The 14,769-nt window shown below is 36.1% G+C and overlaps 1 protein-coding gene across 3 annotated transcripts; it reads right to left on the bottom strand.

Annotated features, from left to right (window-relative positions):
- Positions 1-2,118: 2,118 nt before the first annotated feature.
- On the bottom strand, positions 2,119-11,279 carry LOC130228764 (uncharacterized). 3 transcript variants are annotated; one of them, XM_056457199.1, is made up of 5 exons: positions 10,994-11,278; positions 9,393-9,454; positions 8,966-9,141; positions 6,547-6,708; positions 2,119-3,669 (listed from the first exon to the last, which is right to left on the bottom strand). In XM_056457199.1, exons 3-5 carry the CDS (start codon positions 9,138-9,140, stop codon positions 3,389-3,391), a joined length of 618 nt encoding a protein of 205 aa, XP_056313174.1. In that variant the 5' UTR covers position 9,141; positions 9,393-9,454; positions 10,994-11,278; the 3' UTR covers positions 2,119-3,388. The 3 variants fall into 3 exon arrangements, with proteins under 3 accessions (XP_056313174.1, XP_056313176.1, XP_056313175.1); XM_056457201.1 differs by lacking the exon at positions 9,393-9,454 and having other exon boundaries at positions 8,966-9,146; positions 10,994-11,279; XM_056457200.1 differs by lacking the exon at positions 9,393-9,454 and having other exon boundaries at positions 10,994-11,279.
- Positions 11,280-14,769: the final 3,490 nt, after the last annotated feature.

Raw genomic sequence — 14,769 nt, 5'->3', positions numbered from 1 at the left:
ATGTTTTTTACATTACAGTGAGGGCTAGTTTTAGGGTTGGGATAGTGGTAGGGCTCAGTGTCATGCAGTGTGTGACATGTCTCTTTTATTATTGTGATTCATTCAGGTTGGTCAGGTCTACATTTTCCTTTAGTATGCAGATTGACTTGCATTTTTTGTGTGTGGCTCTGTATACAGTATACATGTCTGTTGTATTATCAGGTTTTTTATTTGTAGATTTGTATTTATTTTTATTATGTAAGGCCTAACCAGGGACGAGGGCTGTAAATTAGCTCTGCTCTATGTACATGGCATTGATTGTCTCTGTATAACAATGTCAAGAGTATTGTCCCTGTTATATGGACAAACAAATAAACAATTAAACTAAAATTAAAATAAAAAATTCAAGAAAATGTCCAGGAAAAATCTCACATTTGTGCGTTTAGTTTAAGTCTACTGAAGTTATATCTTTGTTTTGTTTATAAGGAAAGTTGTTTTTAGGTTAATATTTATGAAAAATCTTCCTATCAAAGAGAGTAAAGTCAATCGTACAGGTCTGTATAATATTAGATGAGTAGATAATGACAGAAATCTCCAGTATTCAAGGATCAAAACATAATAATTTCAGTAAAACCTCCAGAATTGAGCAGTTCCTTAGCTAATGTATTTACTAACATAAACAAATAAAGAAATATACCTTTATAACATTCATCCATTCATTGTTAGATGTTGTAAACTCACAGTGCCTTAAATGATGTTATTACACGTCATTATTATATTGATTCTGCATTTTCAAGATGAGTTTTACAGTAATATATGTGTCATTTTTGGAATATTTATGTTAAATGTACAGGGAAATTAAAATAACACTTTTCAGATGTTAGTATTGTTAGTCGTATGGATATCTATAATCTAGTGTGCACCAAAGTTAACATATAGAAGTTATAAAGATCCAAAGTTTGCAGTTTGTCACTTCCACCTAAATAGATCAGTGATTTTCTTTGTCGTCTCCTCATACTTCAGTTTTTCATCAAAGCTTCTGACCAATCAAATGCTCTCTGACATGCCCCGCCCCCTTCTTCTCATTGGCTTTTCATTTGATGCGCTTGAGCTCAACCACTCTCACCAGCAGAGCTGTGATGAAACAAACACTATTAGTTAAAGGGGAGGAGCTACTCTATGTCCCGCCCTCTCTTCATGTTTAAGATTATGTCAAACATCCAATAAAAATGCATATTTCAAAGCACTTCACGAGAACTTTAATATAAAAGGAGGTTTTATATATAATAACAGAGCAAAAATATCTCATCAAACCCCTGAAACAAACTGCAGTGATTTCATCATTTGGTCCAAAAGTGTGAAACACAGATAAAAACACAGAATCTCACTCAGCCTTCACATTAGAAATGATGATACAGTGTTTACAGAAATCCCCCATGCTTCTCTGTTGAAACAGATAATATCATAAATACTATTTCTGAAATGATGAACTGGACATTTGCAGAGGATTGAAGACATTTTTGAGCAGAAACACCAGTGAATATATATGATATAATGCATATATCAGTGAATATTCCACTGATGGTGATCTGAGGTAGCACACAGGATGCAGAATTGTGAATGAAACAGAATTAAAATGTAATAAAATTGATCAATAAACACGCTGGCTATTTCAGGAAACACTCGGGGCTCTATTCTGACGATCCATGCACAAAGTGCAAATCGCAGGGTGGAAACGTATTAAGGGCGTGTCTGAATACACTTTTGCTATTTTAAGGATGGAAAAATCCGCTTTGCGCCGTGGCGCATGGTCTAACGGGGTTGAGCTTATTCTCTTAATGAGTTATAGGTGTGTTTTGAGAATAAACCAATCAGAGTCTCATCTTCCATTCCCTTTAAGAGTTGCATTGCGCCATAGCGCGTTTGCTATTTACATGATAGACTTTATAAGTGTAAAAACTGAACACTTCACTTGCGAAAAAACAGCTAAACAGAGCATCTGCAGCGCGAGAATGAGAGATGAGTCTCCTCATTATTTACTTTCACTTTCACTCTCGTGGATAGGTAAACGTGTTTTACACACAGATTAGCCTACATAATTAGTTTAGTTTGTTAAGCGCAAATATTTGATCAAAACTATTTCTAAATTCAGTTCTAATCTCCAGCAAAGGAATAAATGAACAATAATAATGAAGTGTGTTCAAAACACTGAGTTATATCCTAATACACATGCTGTGACCCATATGGTCTAAAACCTGACAGGTGGACAAATCTAAGCTTGTTTTTAATAAAACAAATATAAATCTGCAGATAATAAATAATACTGCTAATAATGATAACATTATACAAAAGCAAATTGTTATGAATAAACTGGAAAAGCCCCCCGAGATGATGAAGGCATGAAAGTGTGGTTTTTATATTTATCATAATGTTTGTAATATTTTATTCCTTTAATTCTTTTTCATTTGTAAAGATATTTGTATATTGCTGTACACCCTGTGTGTATTAAGCAATGTGTAAGAGAGGCGCATAACTAACGCGCTCTGTGCTGGACTATAGACCGGCTTTGATCTGATCTATTGAACCATCTATTCAAGTTCCTCAAAATAGCAACGCGCCAGTAATGCGCCTCAACACGCCTCCTTTTTTAGACCAGAACGCCTATGGGCGCACATATGAGCGCAAATGCATTGCCTATTTAAACAGCGTGGCGCAACACGTCAAAACCACTCTTGCACCAAGCTGAAACTAGCAAACAACTATTGCGTCGCGCCTTGCGCCGGGTGTATGATAGGGCCCTTAGATGACCCTAGTAGTTTAATTTTATAATTTAATTTATAATATAGTTTTTAGTTTAATAATTGATGTATTTTTTACTCTGGTATTGACCTTGACTGATCTTGTTAATGACGTTTCTAAAATCTGCAGGGTTGTCCTAATGAAACATTGGGTCAAATATTGACAATCCCAACATTCATTCATTCATTCATTTTCCTTCAGCTTAGTCCCTTTATTCATCAGGGGTCACCACAGCGGAATGAACCGCCAACTATTCCAGCTTATGTTTTACGCAGCGGATGCCCTTCCAGCCGCAACAGAGTACTGGAAAACACCCATACACACTCACACACACACTACAGCCAATTTAGTTGATCAGTTCCCCTATAGCGCATGTGTTTGGACTGTGGGGGAAACCGGAGCACCCGGAGGAAACCCACACCAACATGGGGAGAACATGCAAAGTCCACAGGGAAATGCACACTGATACAGCTGGGACTCGAACCAGCAACCTTCTTGCTGTGAGGCCACAGTGCTAACCACTGAGCCCTAACCCTTACTGCAATAATCCAATATGTGCATAAAAATAAAGGATGGAAAACACCTTTTGAACATACATAAACCTGTTTGATTACTCCTCGGCTCCACCAATCAGAGGCTCCGTATCGCTGTCTGCTCCCTCTGCATGCAGTCTGATGGGTTGAGCTCGGGGCCGCAGTGCACAAACACACGCCAGTAAAGAGAAAATCAGCCCCAGGATCTGGATATAAAGACTTTCTCCAGGAGACACGGAGAGTTCTGGACTGCCTTCAGTGAGGTTTAACAGAGAGACGTGTTTCCCTCGCTGCAGATTGTGTTTGATAACACACACACAGGCCACACACACACCTAGGACCGCAACACAGTTCAGTGCTAAAAAGAAATCAGAGAAAGTGTATGTTAGGAAATTAGTATGTACAGTGTTGAGCATGAATGAGGCTCACTGATCTCTCTTTTACAGTAATATTTTCTTACAGTTATACACTCCCTGACTAAAGTCTTGTCGCTTACTTAAGTTTTAGGAACAACAAACAATAACCGGACTTCTAGTTGATGATTTGGTATCAGAAGTGTGTTATATGAAAGGTAAAGGCCTCTAGATGAGGCTTATTTGAGCACAATAAAATCTGATCATGTCTTGATTATTAATGATTTGATTAGGACAGTAAGGTCTGACTCTGCTTAGACTAAAGTCTCATCACTGAACCTTCAATAATGTCCAGTATAGAATATGTGCTCATGCTGCAGTGGAAACAGAATGAATATTGTGTCTGACTCCATCATGAGCTTGGAGGACTGCATCCATACATCTCTGACATGACTCAAATCACTGATTAATAAAGTCATCTGGAATGGTGAAGAAAGCCTTCTTGCAGGACTCCCAGAGTTCATCAAGACTCTTTGTGTTCATCTTCAACGCCTCCTCCTTCATCTTACCCCAGACATGCTCAATAATGTTCATGTCTGGTGACTGGGCTGGCCAATCCTGGAGCACCTTAACCTTCTTTGCTTTCAGGAGCTTTGATGTGGAGGCTGAAGTATGAGAAGGAGTGCTATCCTGCTGGAGAATTTGCCCTCTCCTGTGGTTTGTAATGTAATGGGCAGCACAAATGTCTTGATACCTCAGGCTGTTGATGTTGATCATCCACTCTGCAGATCTCTCGCACGCCCCCATACTGAATATAACCCCAAACCATGATTTCTTCTTCACCAAACTTGATTGATTTCTCTGAGAATTTTGGAGGGTTCCAGTAGATCTTCTGCAGCATTGGTGATGATTGGGATGCAGATCAACAGATGATTCATGGGAAAAATCCACCTTCTGACACTTTCCCAAATGATCAACTCGAAGTCAAGATATTATTTGTTGATCTTAACTGAGCAGATACATTAAATTAGTCAGTATCAAAGACAAAACTGAGGAAAAATAAATAAATCAAATCACACATCACAGTCTAATTACTACACCCAAATTAATATGTTGGGTAATCATATTTAATAAACAGGAAAAAATCAAGAAATACAATAACAAAAACATTACATTTTGTCAGTTTGTGGGGAAAACCTTGGTTCATTATATGACTTATCATATGTAAAAATACACACCATATGCTTATGATTGTGTTTTTTCTATATAACAAAACTAAGTTGTGTAGACGTTAGTACTTAAATCCATTAGTATATGACTATACATTAATAAAATGCAGTATTTTACCAATAAAATGTAAATAAACTGGAAAAATCAAGAAAAATCAATTAGTAAAATATTGTAATAGTTTTTTGATTACTCATTTGAATGTAAATGTATGACCTTTATATTACTGGATATAACTGTTCATCCCCTTTATGTTTGATGTTTTCTTTGTCTATTTTTTTTACCCTCGTCTCTGCTTGTTTAGTCCTTAGGTTTCTTATTGGTTTACCATTCTGTCCATCATCATTATGACGGTGTCGTTTCCACAAATACCAGGACGAGCCACAAGCATTTAAAGCCCCGACAGACCAGTGTGTGGTGTGCGCTCTGCCTCGGCGTACCATTTGTGCTCCATGCAGTTTGACTGTGCTATGCTTCGGCTGTTTAGTGATTTATCTCCGTTTACTGTGGTAATTCGAGTTTGCTTGTTGAACTTCGTTGGCTTTAAGTAACAATGTGATGGTTGTTGTGTGATTCTAAACTAAGCTTTGACCGTTTTATCCGGTTTGTTTTAGTTTAGATTGATGTTAGATTAGTTTGAGTGTTTAGCCAGTGGTGTATTTTGAGTTTTGTAGCTTTAATTAGTTTAGTTCGGGTGTCGTATTCACTTAAGATCTCATTTTTTATTCGTATTTATTTTTGATTCCTAGTTTAGACTTTAGTTTTAAGGATTGTTTTGTTTTGTCAATTTCTTTGATTTGGCTTACACTCGTTGGTTTTGTTTAAAGATAATTATAAATGTTTATTTCTTTATTTTTCCTCTCCCATTCATCACTGTTACATAATTTTCAACTACTGATTAAAAAGCTTAAATAGAGAATTGATTCCTGCCTCATCCTTGATCTGTCGCACACATTACACCTGTCTCACTTAAATGTTACAGCATCCCACTAAAACATCTTAAACACGTAACACCCTTAATTATTGCCCCCACTATTGAACACAGAGATGAAAATGACATGTACATGATCTTCAACGCTTTGGTGCACAGATTTAAGCTTGATCTCGTTTTAAAGAACACAGATGTCCGATTGTGGCTGTCAATACTCCAGTAGAAAAAATATTATCGGAATTACTGTTAAAATTTCCTTGCTCTGTTAAGTATCATTCATTTATTTTCCTTCTGCTTAGTCCCTTATTTATCAGGGCTCGCCACAGCGGAATGAACCGACAACTATTCCAGCATATGTTTTCCCCAGCGGATGCCCTTTCAGCAGCAACCCAGTACTGGGAAACACCCATACACACTCATTTACACAAACACTCATACACTACGGACAATTTAGTTGATCAACTCCCCTATAGCGCATGTGTTTGGACTGTGGGGGAAACCGGAGCACCCAGAGGAAACCCACGCCAACATGGGGAGAACATGCAAACTCCACACAGAAATGCCAATTGACCTAGCTGGGACTCGAACCAGAGACCTTACTGCTGTGAGGCCACAGTGCTAACCACTGAGCCACTGTGCCGTTGCAATTTTGCCTGTACAACTGTAGACTAAAGTGAACTGTGAGCTATCCCTTTAGTGGGAGTGCAGGGTGTATTGAGCGCACCTGTAGAGACGTGCAGTGCTGTAATCAGCCTGGATTGACTGACTGCAGCTTTGAGGAAATCCAGCAGAAATGAAGAGCTGGACAACAGGACGGCGCTGTAGCAGAGAGCGGTCAGCAAATACAGCAGCCACATTCCCCATCCGTTCAGCCCTCCCAGAGGACCTGCAAAAGCATTCACATTATTACCACACACAGAGCCTTCATCAAGACCTGTTTATTGTGCGCATCCATATTTTCAAGGCGCAGTATGTATGATTGAATACCTAGTGGTTGATTTAGGCATTGCAGTCCAAAGTCAAAACACTGGAGAGGGGAATTTTCCACTCATGTGTACATGCAGGTTGATGACTCCTGTGTTTGGTGATCGAGTCTTACACTGTAAGCTGCTCAGCTAATGTTTATGTTTGTATTATTTATATTGTTTGCTAATTAAAACCCCCATCATGTGTAATTTTAATAACTCTGAATCTGTGTGTCATTTGGAAGGCTGCTTCTGTCCTGCATAAGTTGCATTTCAGCTGCATACACATATAATAATAACATATAATAATAACATATATAATAGTCTTCAAGTAAGCATTAAAGTAAGCATTTTTTTCCCCATCAAGGCAACCCGGGTTGCTGGAATATAATTGGTTAAACTGGCAGTGGGCGGAGTTACAGAGATCAAAGCAGAGACAGACATTTTGACACAACACACATTCTCAAAAGAGAATAACGGACTTCAGCATTGTTTACCAGATAAACACTTAGCATGATTCTCAAATATCTGCACACATATCTTGATTTCAAAGAGTCCAAAACGTGCATTCACGTTAAATAGGTTAAATAGTTTTAGGTAAAATAGTTTTGGCTAATAATTTACAGTGCAGTGTTTAACACATGCGCAGTTACAACAAACAAACACACTCCTGTCCAGCTAGTGATAATTGTAAAGTAGTAAACAAAAATAAACAAGTTAGGCAATTTAACTAATCTGTTGTGGTGATTCTATAGTTGCTATGGAAACACAACAACTATAGTAATTCAATTGTTGTGGTGATTCTATAGTTGCTATGGTAACACAACAACTATAGTAATTCATTTGTTGTGGTGATTCTATAGTTGCTATGGTAACACAACAACTATAGTAATTCAATTGTTGTGGTGATTCTATAGTTGCTATGGTAACAACAACTATAGCAATTCATTTGTTGTGGTGATTCTATAGTTGCTATGGAAACACTACAATTATAGTAATTCAATTGTTGTAGTGATTCTAGTTGCTATGGTAACAAAACAACTATAGTAATTAATTTGTTGTGTTGGTTCAATAGTTGCTATGGAAACACTACAACTATATTAATTCAATTATTGTGGTGATTCTATAGTTGCTATGGTAACACAACACAGTAATTCAATTATTGTGGTGATTCTATAGTTGCTATGGTAACACAACAACTACAGTAATTCATTTGTTGTGGTGATTCTATATTTGCTATGGTAACATCTATAGTAATTCATTTGTTGTGGTGATTCTATAGTTGTTATGGTAACAACTATAGTAATTCATTTGTTGTGGTGATTCTATAGTTGTTATGGTAACAACTATAGTAATTCAATTGTTGTGGTGATTCTATAGTTGCTATGGTAACACAACAACTATAGTAATTGATTTGTTGTGGTGATTCTATAGTTGCTATGGTAACACAACAACTATAGTAATTCATTTGTTGTGGTGATTCTATAGTTGCTATGGTAACACAACAACTATAATATTTCATTTGTTATGGTGATTCTATAGTTGCTATGGTAACACAACAACTATAGTATTCATTTGTTGTGGTGATTCTATAGTTGCTATGGTAACACAACAACTATAATAATTCATTTGTTGTGGTGATTCTATAGATGCTATGGTAACGCAACTGCTAGACTAATTGATCTGTTGTTGTGATTCTATAGTTGCTATAGTAACACAACAACTACAGTAATATCAAATACTTTTCAACAACTATAATGCATGTCACACTACAATACACCATGGTTTACTGCAGTAAAACTAAAGTATACTACAGTATTTATTACAGTTTATCAATTCCCTATAGTTAATACTACAGTATGCTGGAGCATTCATTAACAAAGACTTGTAAATACTATAATATACAGTATAAAGTTCAAAAACACTTTATTATCTATTATACTTTTTTAATGTGTGTAGCATGAACAGACTTCTTTAACTAATAGTCTCACTAGTTAAAAATAAAAAGTTCTTTGTATTTTAACGTTCTTACAGTACATACGTTTTTGATAATGTTAGTGCATAAGTCAGCTAAATATTTAATACCGTTTAACTGTTTTTTAATTATTATAATGAAAAAAAAAAAAACATTTTGTGCCGTGCAGTGTAAACACAGGCTGAATACTGCAGTAAACACACCTGTGTCTGTGCGGTTCTGGTAGGCGTGCAGTGTGAAGGCCACGCCGTACATCAGTTTGTTGTTTGCATCAGTGCGGTTCACGATCTGGATCCAGTTCGGGTCTGCGATGGAGGTGCAGAGAGACACTAGAGTGAAGCACTGGCACACGGCGGCTGGGGTCATCGCCAGGGTCATGCTGACCTCACAACACATGCAAACCAGAGAGAACAGACCTTCAGTTTAATACAAACATATACACTAGAGCTGCATAATATATCATATACATATATTTCACACATGTGCACAACTCCCTTGCAAAATCAGCCCAAACTTTCTTAAATAATACATTTATCAGAGTTATTTAAGCCATCTGTAATATATACTCACAGATTAAACTAAATATTGAAATGTCTTTCATTTACCAATACGGTCCTTTACACGTCTCACCTTATACACTAAATGCTTCTGCACACTTTCAGCTTTTATGGTTCCTCATAAACGCAGTAATTCTGTAAAAAAGAAATGAAACACCAGTGATTTAATCCAGACCTGAGATTGTCACACATAAAAGCATTTATAGTCTTGTCTAATTAGTCCAACATGAAAAAAATACAAATGTATTTTTGGTTTTGAGCCACACTATAGTAAAGTTATTGGATTTATCTGTTGTGGTGATTCTACAGTTGCTATGGTAACACAACTAAAGTAATTGATCTGTTGTGTTGTTTCTACAGTTGCTATTGTAACACAACAACTATAGGAATTGAGTTGCTGTGGTGATTCTACAGTTGCTATGGTAACACAACAATTATAGGAATTGAGCTGCTGTGGTGATTCTACAGTTGCTATGGTAACACAACAACTATAGGAATTAAGCTGCTGTGGTGATTCTACAGTTGCTATGGTAACACAACAACTATAGGAATTGAGCTGCTGTGGTGATTCTACAGTTGCTATGGTAACACATCAACTAGAGGAGTTGAGCTGCTGTGGTAATTCTACAGTTGCTATGGTAACAACTACGATAGTGTTTAATCTGCTGTGGTGATTCTATAGTTGCTATGATACAACAACTAAAGTAATATAAACAAATGACCCAAAACTGTTGTTTCATACAGCTATAGAATACACTCATAGCTACTTCCAGCAGGATAACGCACCATGTCATAAAGCGTGAATCATCTCAGACTGGTTTCTTGAACATGACAATGAGTTCACTGTACTCAAATGGCCTCCACAGTCACCAGAGCTCAATCCAATAGAGCACCTTTGGGATGTGGTGGAACGGGAAATAGGCATCATGGATGTGCAGCTGACAAAAACTGTGATGCTATCATGTCAATATGGAGCAAAATCTCTGAGGAATATTTCCAGTAGCTTGTTGAATCTCTGACATGAAGGATTAAGGCAGTTCTGAGAGCAAAAGGGGTCCAACACGGTACTAGTAAGGTGTGCCTATTAAAGTGGCCGGTGAGTGTATATTATACTACAATACACCACAGGTCACTCTAGAAGAAACTAAAGAATACTACAGTATTCTACAATTCACTATAGTTAATGCTGCAGTATCCTGGAGCACTCATTAAAAATGAGTTTTAATACCATAATAGATACAGTATAATGCATATACCACACTACAGTGTTATACCTTAAATTGCTATAGTATTTCTCATGTAGGCTTGACAAATTAAAAATCTTAAAGAAGCTTCAAAAACATTGCATGTTACATATATAGTTTTTTTCTAAATACAAATGATGTTAAATCATATTACAGTAAACATATAACACACGTGACAACCTGACCTTACATACAGACCACGTGACAACTTAGCTATAACTCGAATATCTAATTATTTAAAAAATCGTAAGTACTAACGTTACTAGTAATCATTTCAGAACGACAAAAGATGAACAATCTCTAAATCCGGAACAAATACGATCTGTAAATACCACAGACTGTATTAACCGGTAAATAACTACACGTCCAGTTCGACAGCGCACAGCAGGAGTTCAGGGTGACGTCACTGAACGAAAAAGCCGTTTCTCACCTGTTCAGTTACAGTCGGAGGATCATCCGCATTTTATAAGCGATGTTATTTGACACACAACAAACAACAAAGCGTCGATAATCTGCTCGTGTCATCCTGGAGCAGAATAAAGATGGTCATGCTGTCCGCATGTAAAACACGCTCAACGTTTGTTAAATATACAGTAAACAAGAGCTCATCTCTGCCGTTTTAAACGCGGAATGAACTGAGCCGAGATGAAGCGAATCAATATGAAAGTACACAAAGCGAACCGCGCATGCGCAGGCCTGCAAATATACACACAGCGCTCTCTAGAGGCTCGAATATCATACGACACACAGCCGCTTCTCTTTACAGACTCGCCATCACACATAAACAGCAAAAATATCTCTCAAAATATGCATTTCAAATCGAACTGAGAAAACATATTGAACATAAATAATAATTTGTTTAAATGTTTATAAATATTATAAATATTTATGATTATACATGAATATAAATCATGCTTGTATATACAGTTGAAGTCAGAATTATTAGCCCCCTGTTTATATTTTCCCCAATTTCTGTTTAGTTTCTGTTTCTTCAGCACATTTCTAATCATAATAGTTTTGATAACTCATCTCTAATAACTGATTTATTTTCTCTTTGTCATGATGACAGTAAATAATATTAGACTAGATATTCTTCAAGACATTTCTATTCAGCTTAAAGTGGCATTTAAAGGCTTAACTAGGTTAATTAGGTTAACTAGGCAGGTTAGGGTAATTAGGCAAGTTATTGTATAATGATGGTTTGTTCTGTAGACTATCGAAAAATATAGCTTAAAGGGGCTAATAATATTGACCTTAAAATGGTGTTTAAAAAATTAAAAACTGCTTTTATTCTAGCTGAAATAAAACAAATAAGACTTTTTCTAGAAGAAACAATATTATCAGACATACTGTGAACATTTCCTTGCTCTGTTAAACATTATTTGGGAAATATTTAAAAAAGAAAAAATAATTCAAAGGGGGCTAATAATTCTGACTTCAACTGTATGTATGTATATATATATATATATATATATATATATATATATATATATATATATATATATATATATATATCCTTACTGTCATGTTCGGGTCAAATCTGACCGATTTACAACTTAAATCACTCATAAATATTGTGTTTTACATCTGATTGCCTGAAGATCTTATGATATCCTCCACATTATGCATTTGAACATATAAAAGGGATGATCATTATCTCTTTCATTGAATTTTGAGTGTTTTAATCAACGTTGTTGCACCTGTGGTGTTCCCGGTCAAAAGTGACCGACTTAGGAAATGAATGGGTATCCAGACTATATTCAGTCATCAGAAAGAAAACATGCCCACACACACACACTACCCCAACTCACTCACTCACTCATTTCAGATTGAACAATGTCTTTTGCAGGTAGACATCTCTTTTACGAGCTGATGTGCTGCTCCTCCAGCCTGATCTCACAAGGAAACAGAACTATTTTATGTTTTGTCAGTTTAGTGGCTAATTCATATGAGTTCAGTCCTACAAAAGTGTAAGATTTTTAAAAAGAGGCGTGGCCCCCAACCCAACCCCACCCCTAAACCCATTCGTGATTGGGGATAAGCAAATTGTATAAAAGTATGAATGAGATCGTACAAATTCATATGGATTAGCTACTAAACCAATAAGTTATGAATTGTCATGAAAGTGTTGGATCCTCCAACGTGAATCAACTTCCTGATAAAACAGTGCATCATCTCTTCACAGACTACGTGTCTGTTGTGTGAATCCATCTGTGTGTCTTTCTTTTCTTCTTTTTGTTTATTATTTATTAAGAAGCACAGAGAAGGAATCTTTCTTTCTTTCTTTCTTTCTTTCTGCCAATCTTTATTCAGCCAATCTCTGAGTCTAGCAGGAGCACTTTTAGCTTATCAACAATTATTTTATTATAATAGACAGTTATTATCTCGCTCAAAAATGACCAAAGTATAACTAGTGCTAGTTCTGTGTCCATGCTCACCGTCTATACCCTCAGTCACTATTCCCTATATTAGTACACTTGACGGACTAAAAATTCGATCACTCAGAACACAGGAGAGCATTTTGTTTGTGCTTTGCTGGTTGATAATCATTCAGATGGATTAAAATGTCAATTTCTTTGGTCAGACCCTGTGATAGTTATTTTAGCGAGCTGTTTATTACTAATGAAACAAAGTATTGTGATTTCTGTCATCTATTGTTCATTTTGTAATACATTATTATATAATATATATAATGTAATATATAATGTCCAATTCTGTCAATTCATGTTAAACGCTACTTTGAGACATTGTTCACAGCTAAAGAAGGTTAAATAAAAATTTGGTGGAGAAAAAATATTTTTGTGCTAATATCAGAGCAGTTCAATTCAATTCAATTCCCCTTTATTTGTATAGCGCTTATACAATGTAGATTGTGTCAAAGCAGCTTCACATAAAAGGTCACAGTAAATAGGAACAGTGTAGTTCAGTTTGTAGTGTTTAAGTTCAGTTCAGTTTAGCTCAGTTCAGTGTGGTTTAATAATCACTACTGAGAGTCCAAATACTGAAGAGCAAATCCAACGATAATTAAAACAGACCACTAAACCCTAAAGTAAGGGGCAGGATGTGAACACGACAGGAGGGTTAAATATATGTATGTATATATATATATATGCCCCTTACTTTAGTGTTTAGTGGTCGGTTTTAACTGCTCTGATTTTATATATATATATATATATATATATATATATATATATATATATATATATATATATATATATATATATATATATATATATATATATATATATATATATGACTAAATATAGTGCAAATGTACAGCTGATTGTTAATAAATACTACTAATAATCAAATAAAATAATCAGGAATTATATTTCTGTTCAAATGGATGTTTTCGTCAGTCCTCCCACTTCATTGTTTTAGAATGACTGTGCTTATATTGACTAAATAAATAACATTTGGAAACTAAACACTAAAAAAGCATTTATGTTAATATATTAACTTAGAAATTACTACAGCAGTTAACTGAGCCAGTTACATATTTTGCATTGTGTATTTCTTTTAAAGTCGGTTTTGTTTATTTTTATTAATGATCACATCAAACCCGGCTTTAAACTATGACTTGATAATGTTTTTATTTGTTCATCATTTTGTTTATTCATTTTTCTTCGGCTTACTCTCTTATTTTTTGCCACAGCGGAATGAACCACCAACTATTCCAGCATATGTTTCACACAGCGGATGGCCTTTAAGCTGCAACCCAGTAATGGGAAACACCCATACACACATTCACACACACTACAGCCAATTTAGTTAATCAATTCCCCTATAGCGCATGTGTTTGGACTGTGGGGGAAACCGGAGCACCCGGAGGAAACCCACACCAACACGGGGAGAACATGCAAACTCCACATAGAAACACCAACTGACCCAGCCGGGACTCAAACCAGTGACCTTCGTGCTGTGCTAACCACTGAGCCACTGCGTCACTCCAGGTGTGCATTATTTTCTAATAATTCTATGGCCTGGCATTAATTATTCCCTACATAATTCAACAGAGCGGAGTCAATCATTGAGAGTTCTGATGTGATTTTTGTCTGGTGTAGCTGTGAAATAACAAATCATCCATCATAGTCATATGGAGCTGTAATGCGCTCAAAACATGCCGGAACTACTTTAGCTGTGCCTTTTTCTGACAATAACCAAACACCTTAGAGTGACCATCAGCCAATCAGAATCAAGCAGACC

Source organism: Danio aesculapii, chromosome 5 (assembly GCF_903798145.1).
Source record: "Danio aesculapii chromosome 5, fDanAes4.1, whole genome shotgun sequence".
Taxonomy (NCBI): Eukaryota; Metazoa; Chordata; class Actinopteri; order Cypriniformes; family Danionidae; genus Danio; species Danio aesculapii.
This window is presented reverse-complemented; position numbering and strand designations above follow the sequence as displayed.

Bases quoted from the DNA above. Each gene is read 5' to 3' on its own strand.
- LOC130228764 (XM_056457201.1), bottom strand. From the start codon at position 9,140: ATGACCCTGGCGATGACCCCAGCCGCCGTGTGCCAGTGCTTCACTCTA. The intron at 6,709-8,965 runs GTGTGTTTACTG...ATGCTTTTGCAG, and splicing joins CCAGAACCGCACAGACACAG to GTCCTCTGGGAGGGCTGAAC. The intron at 3,670-6,546 runs GTGCGCTCAATA...ATTTCTTTTTAG, and splicing joins AGCACTGCACGTCTCTACAG to CACTGAACTGTGTTGCGGTC.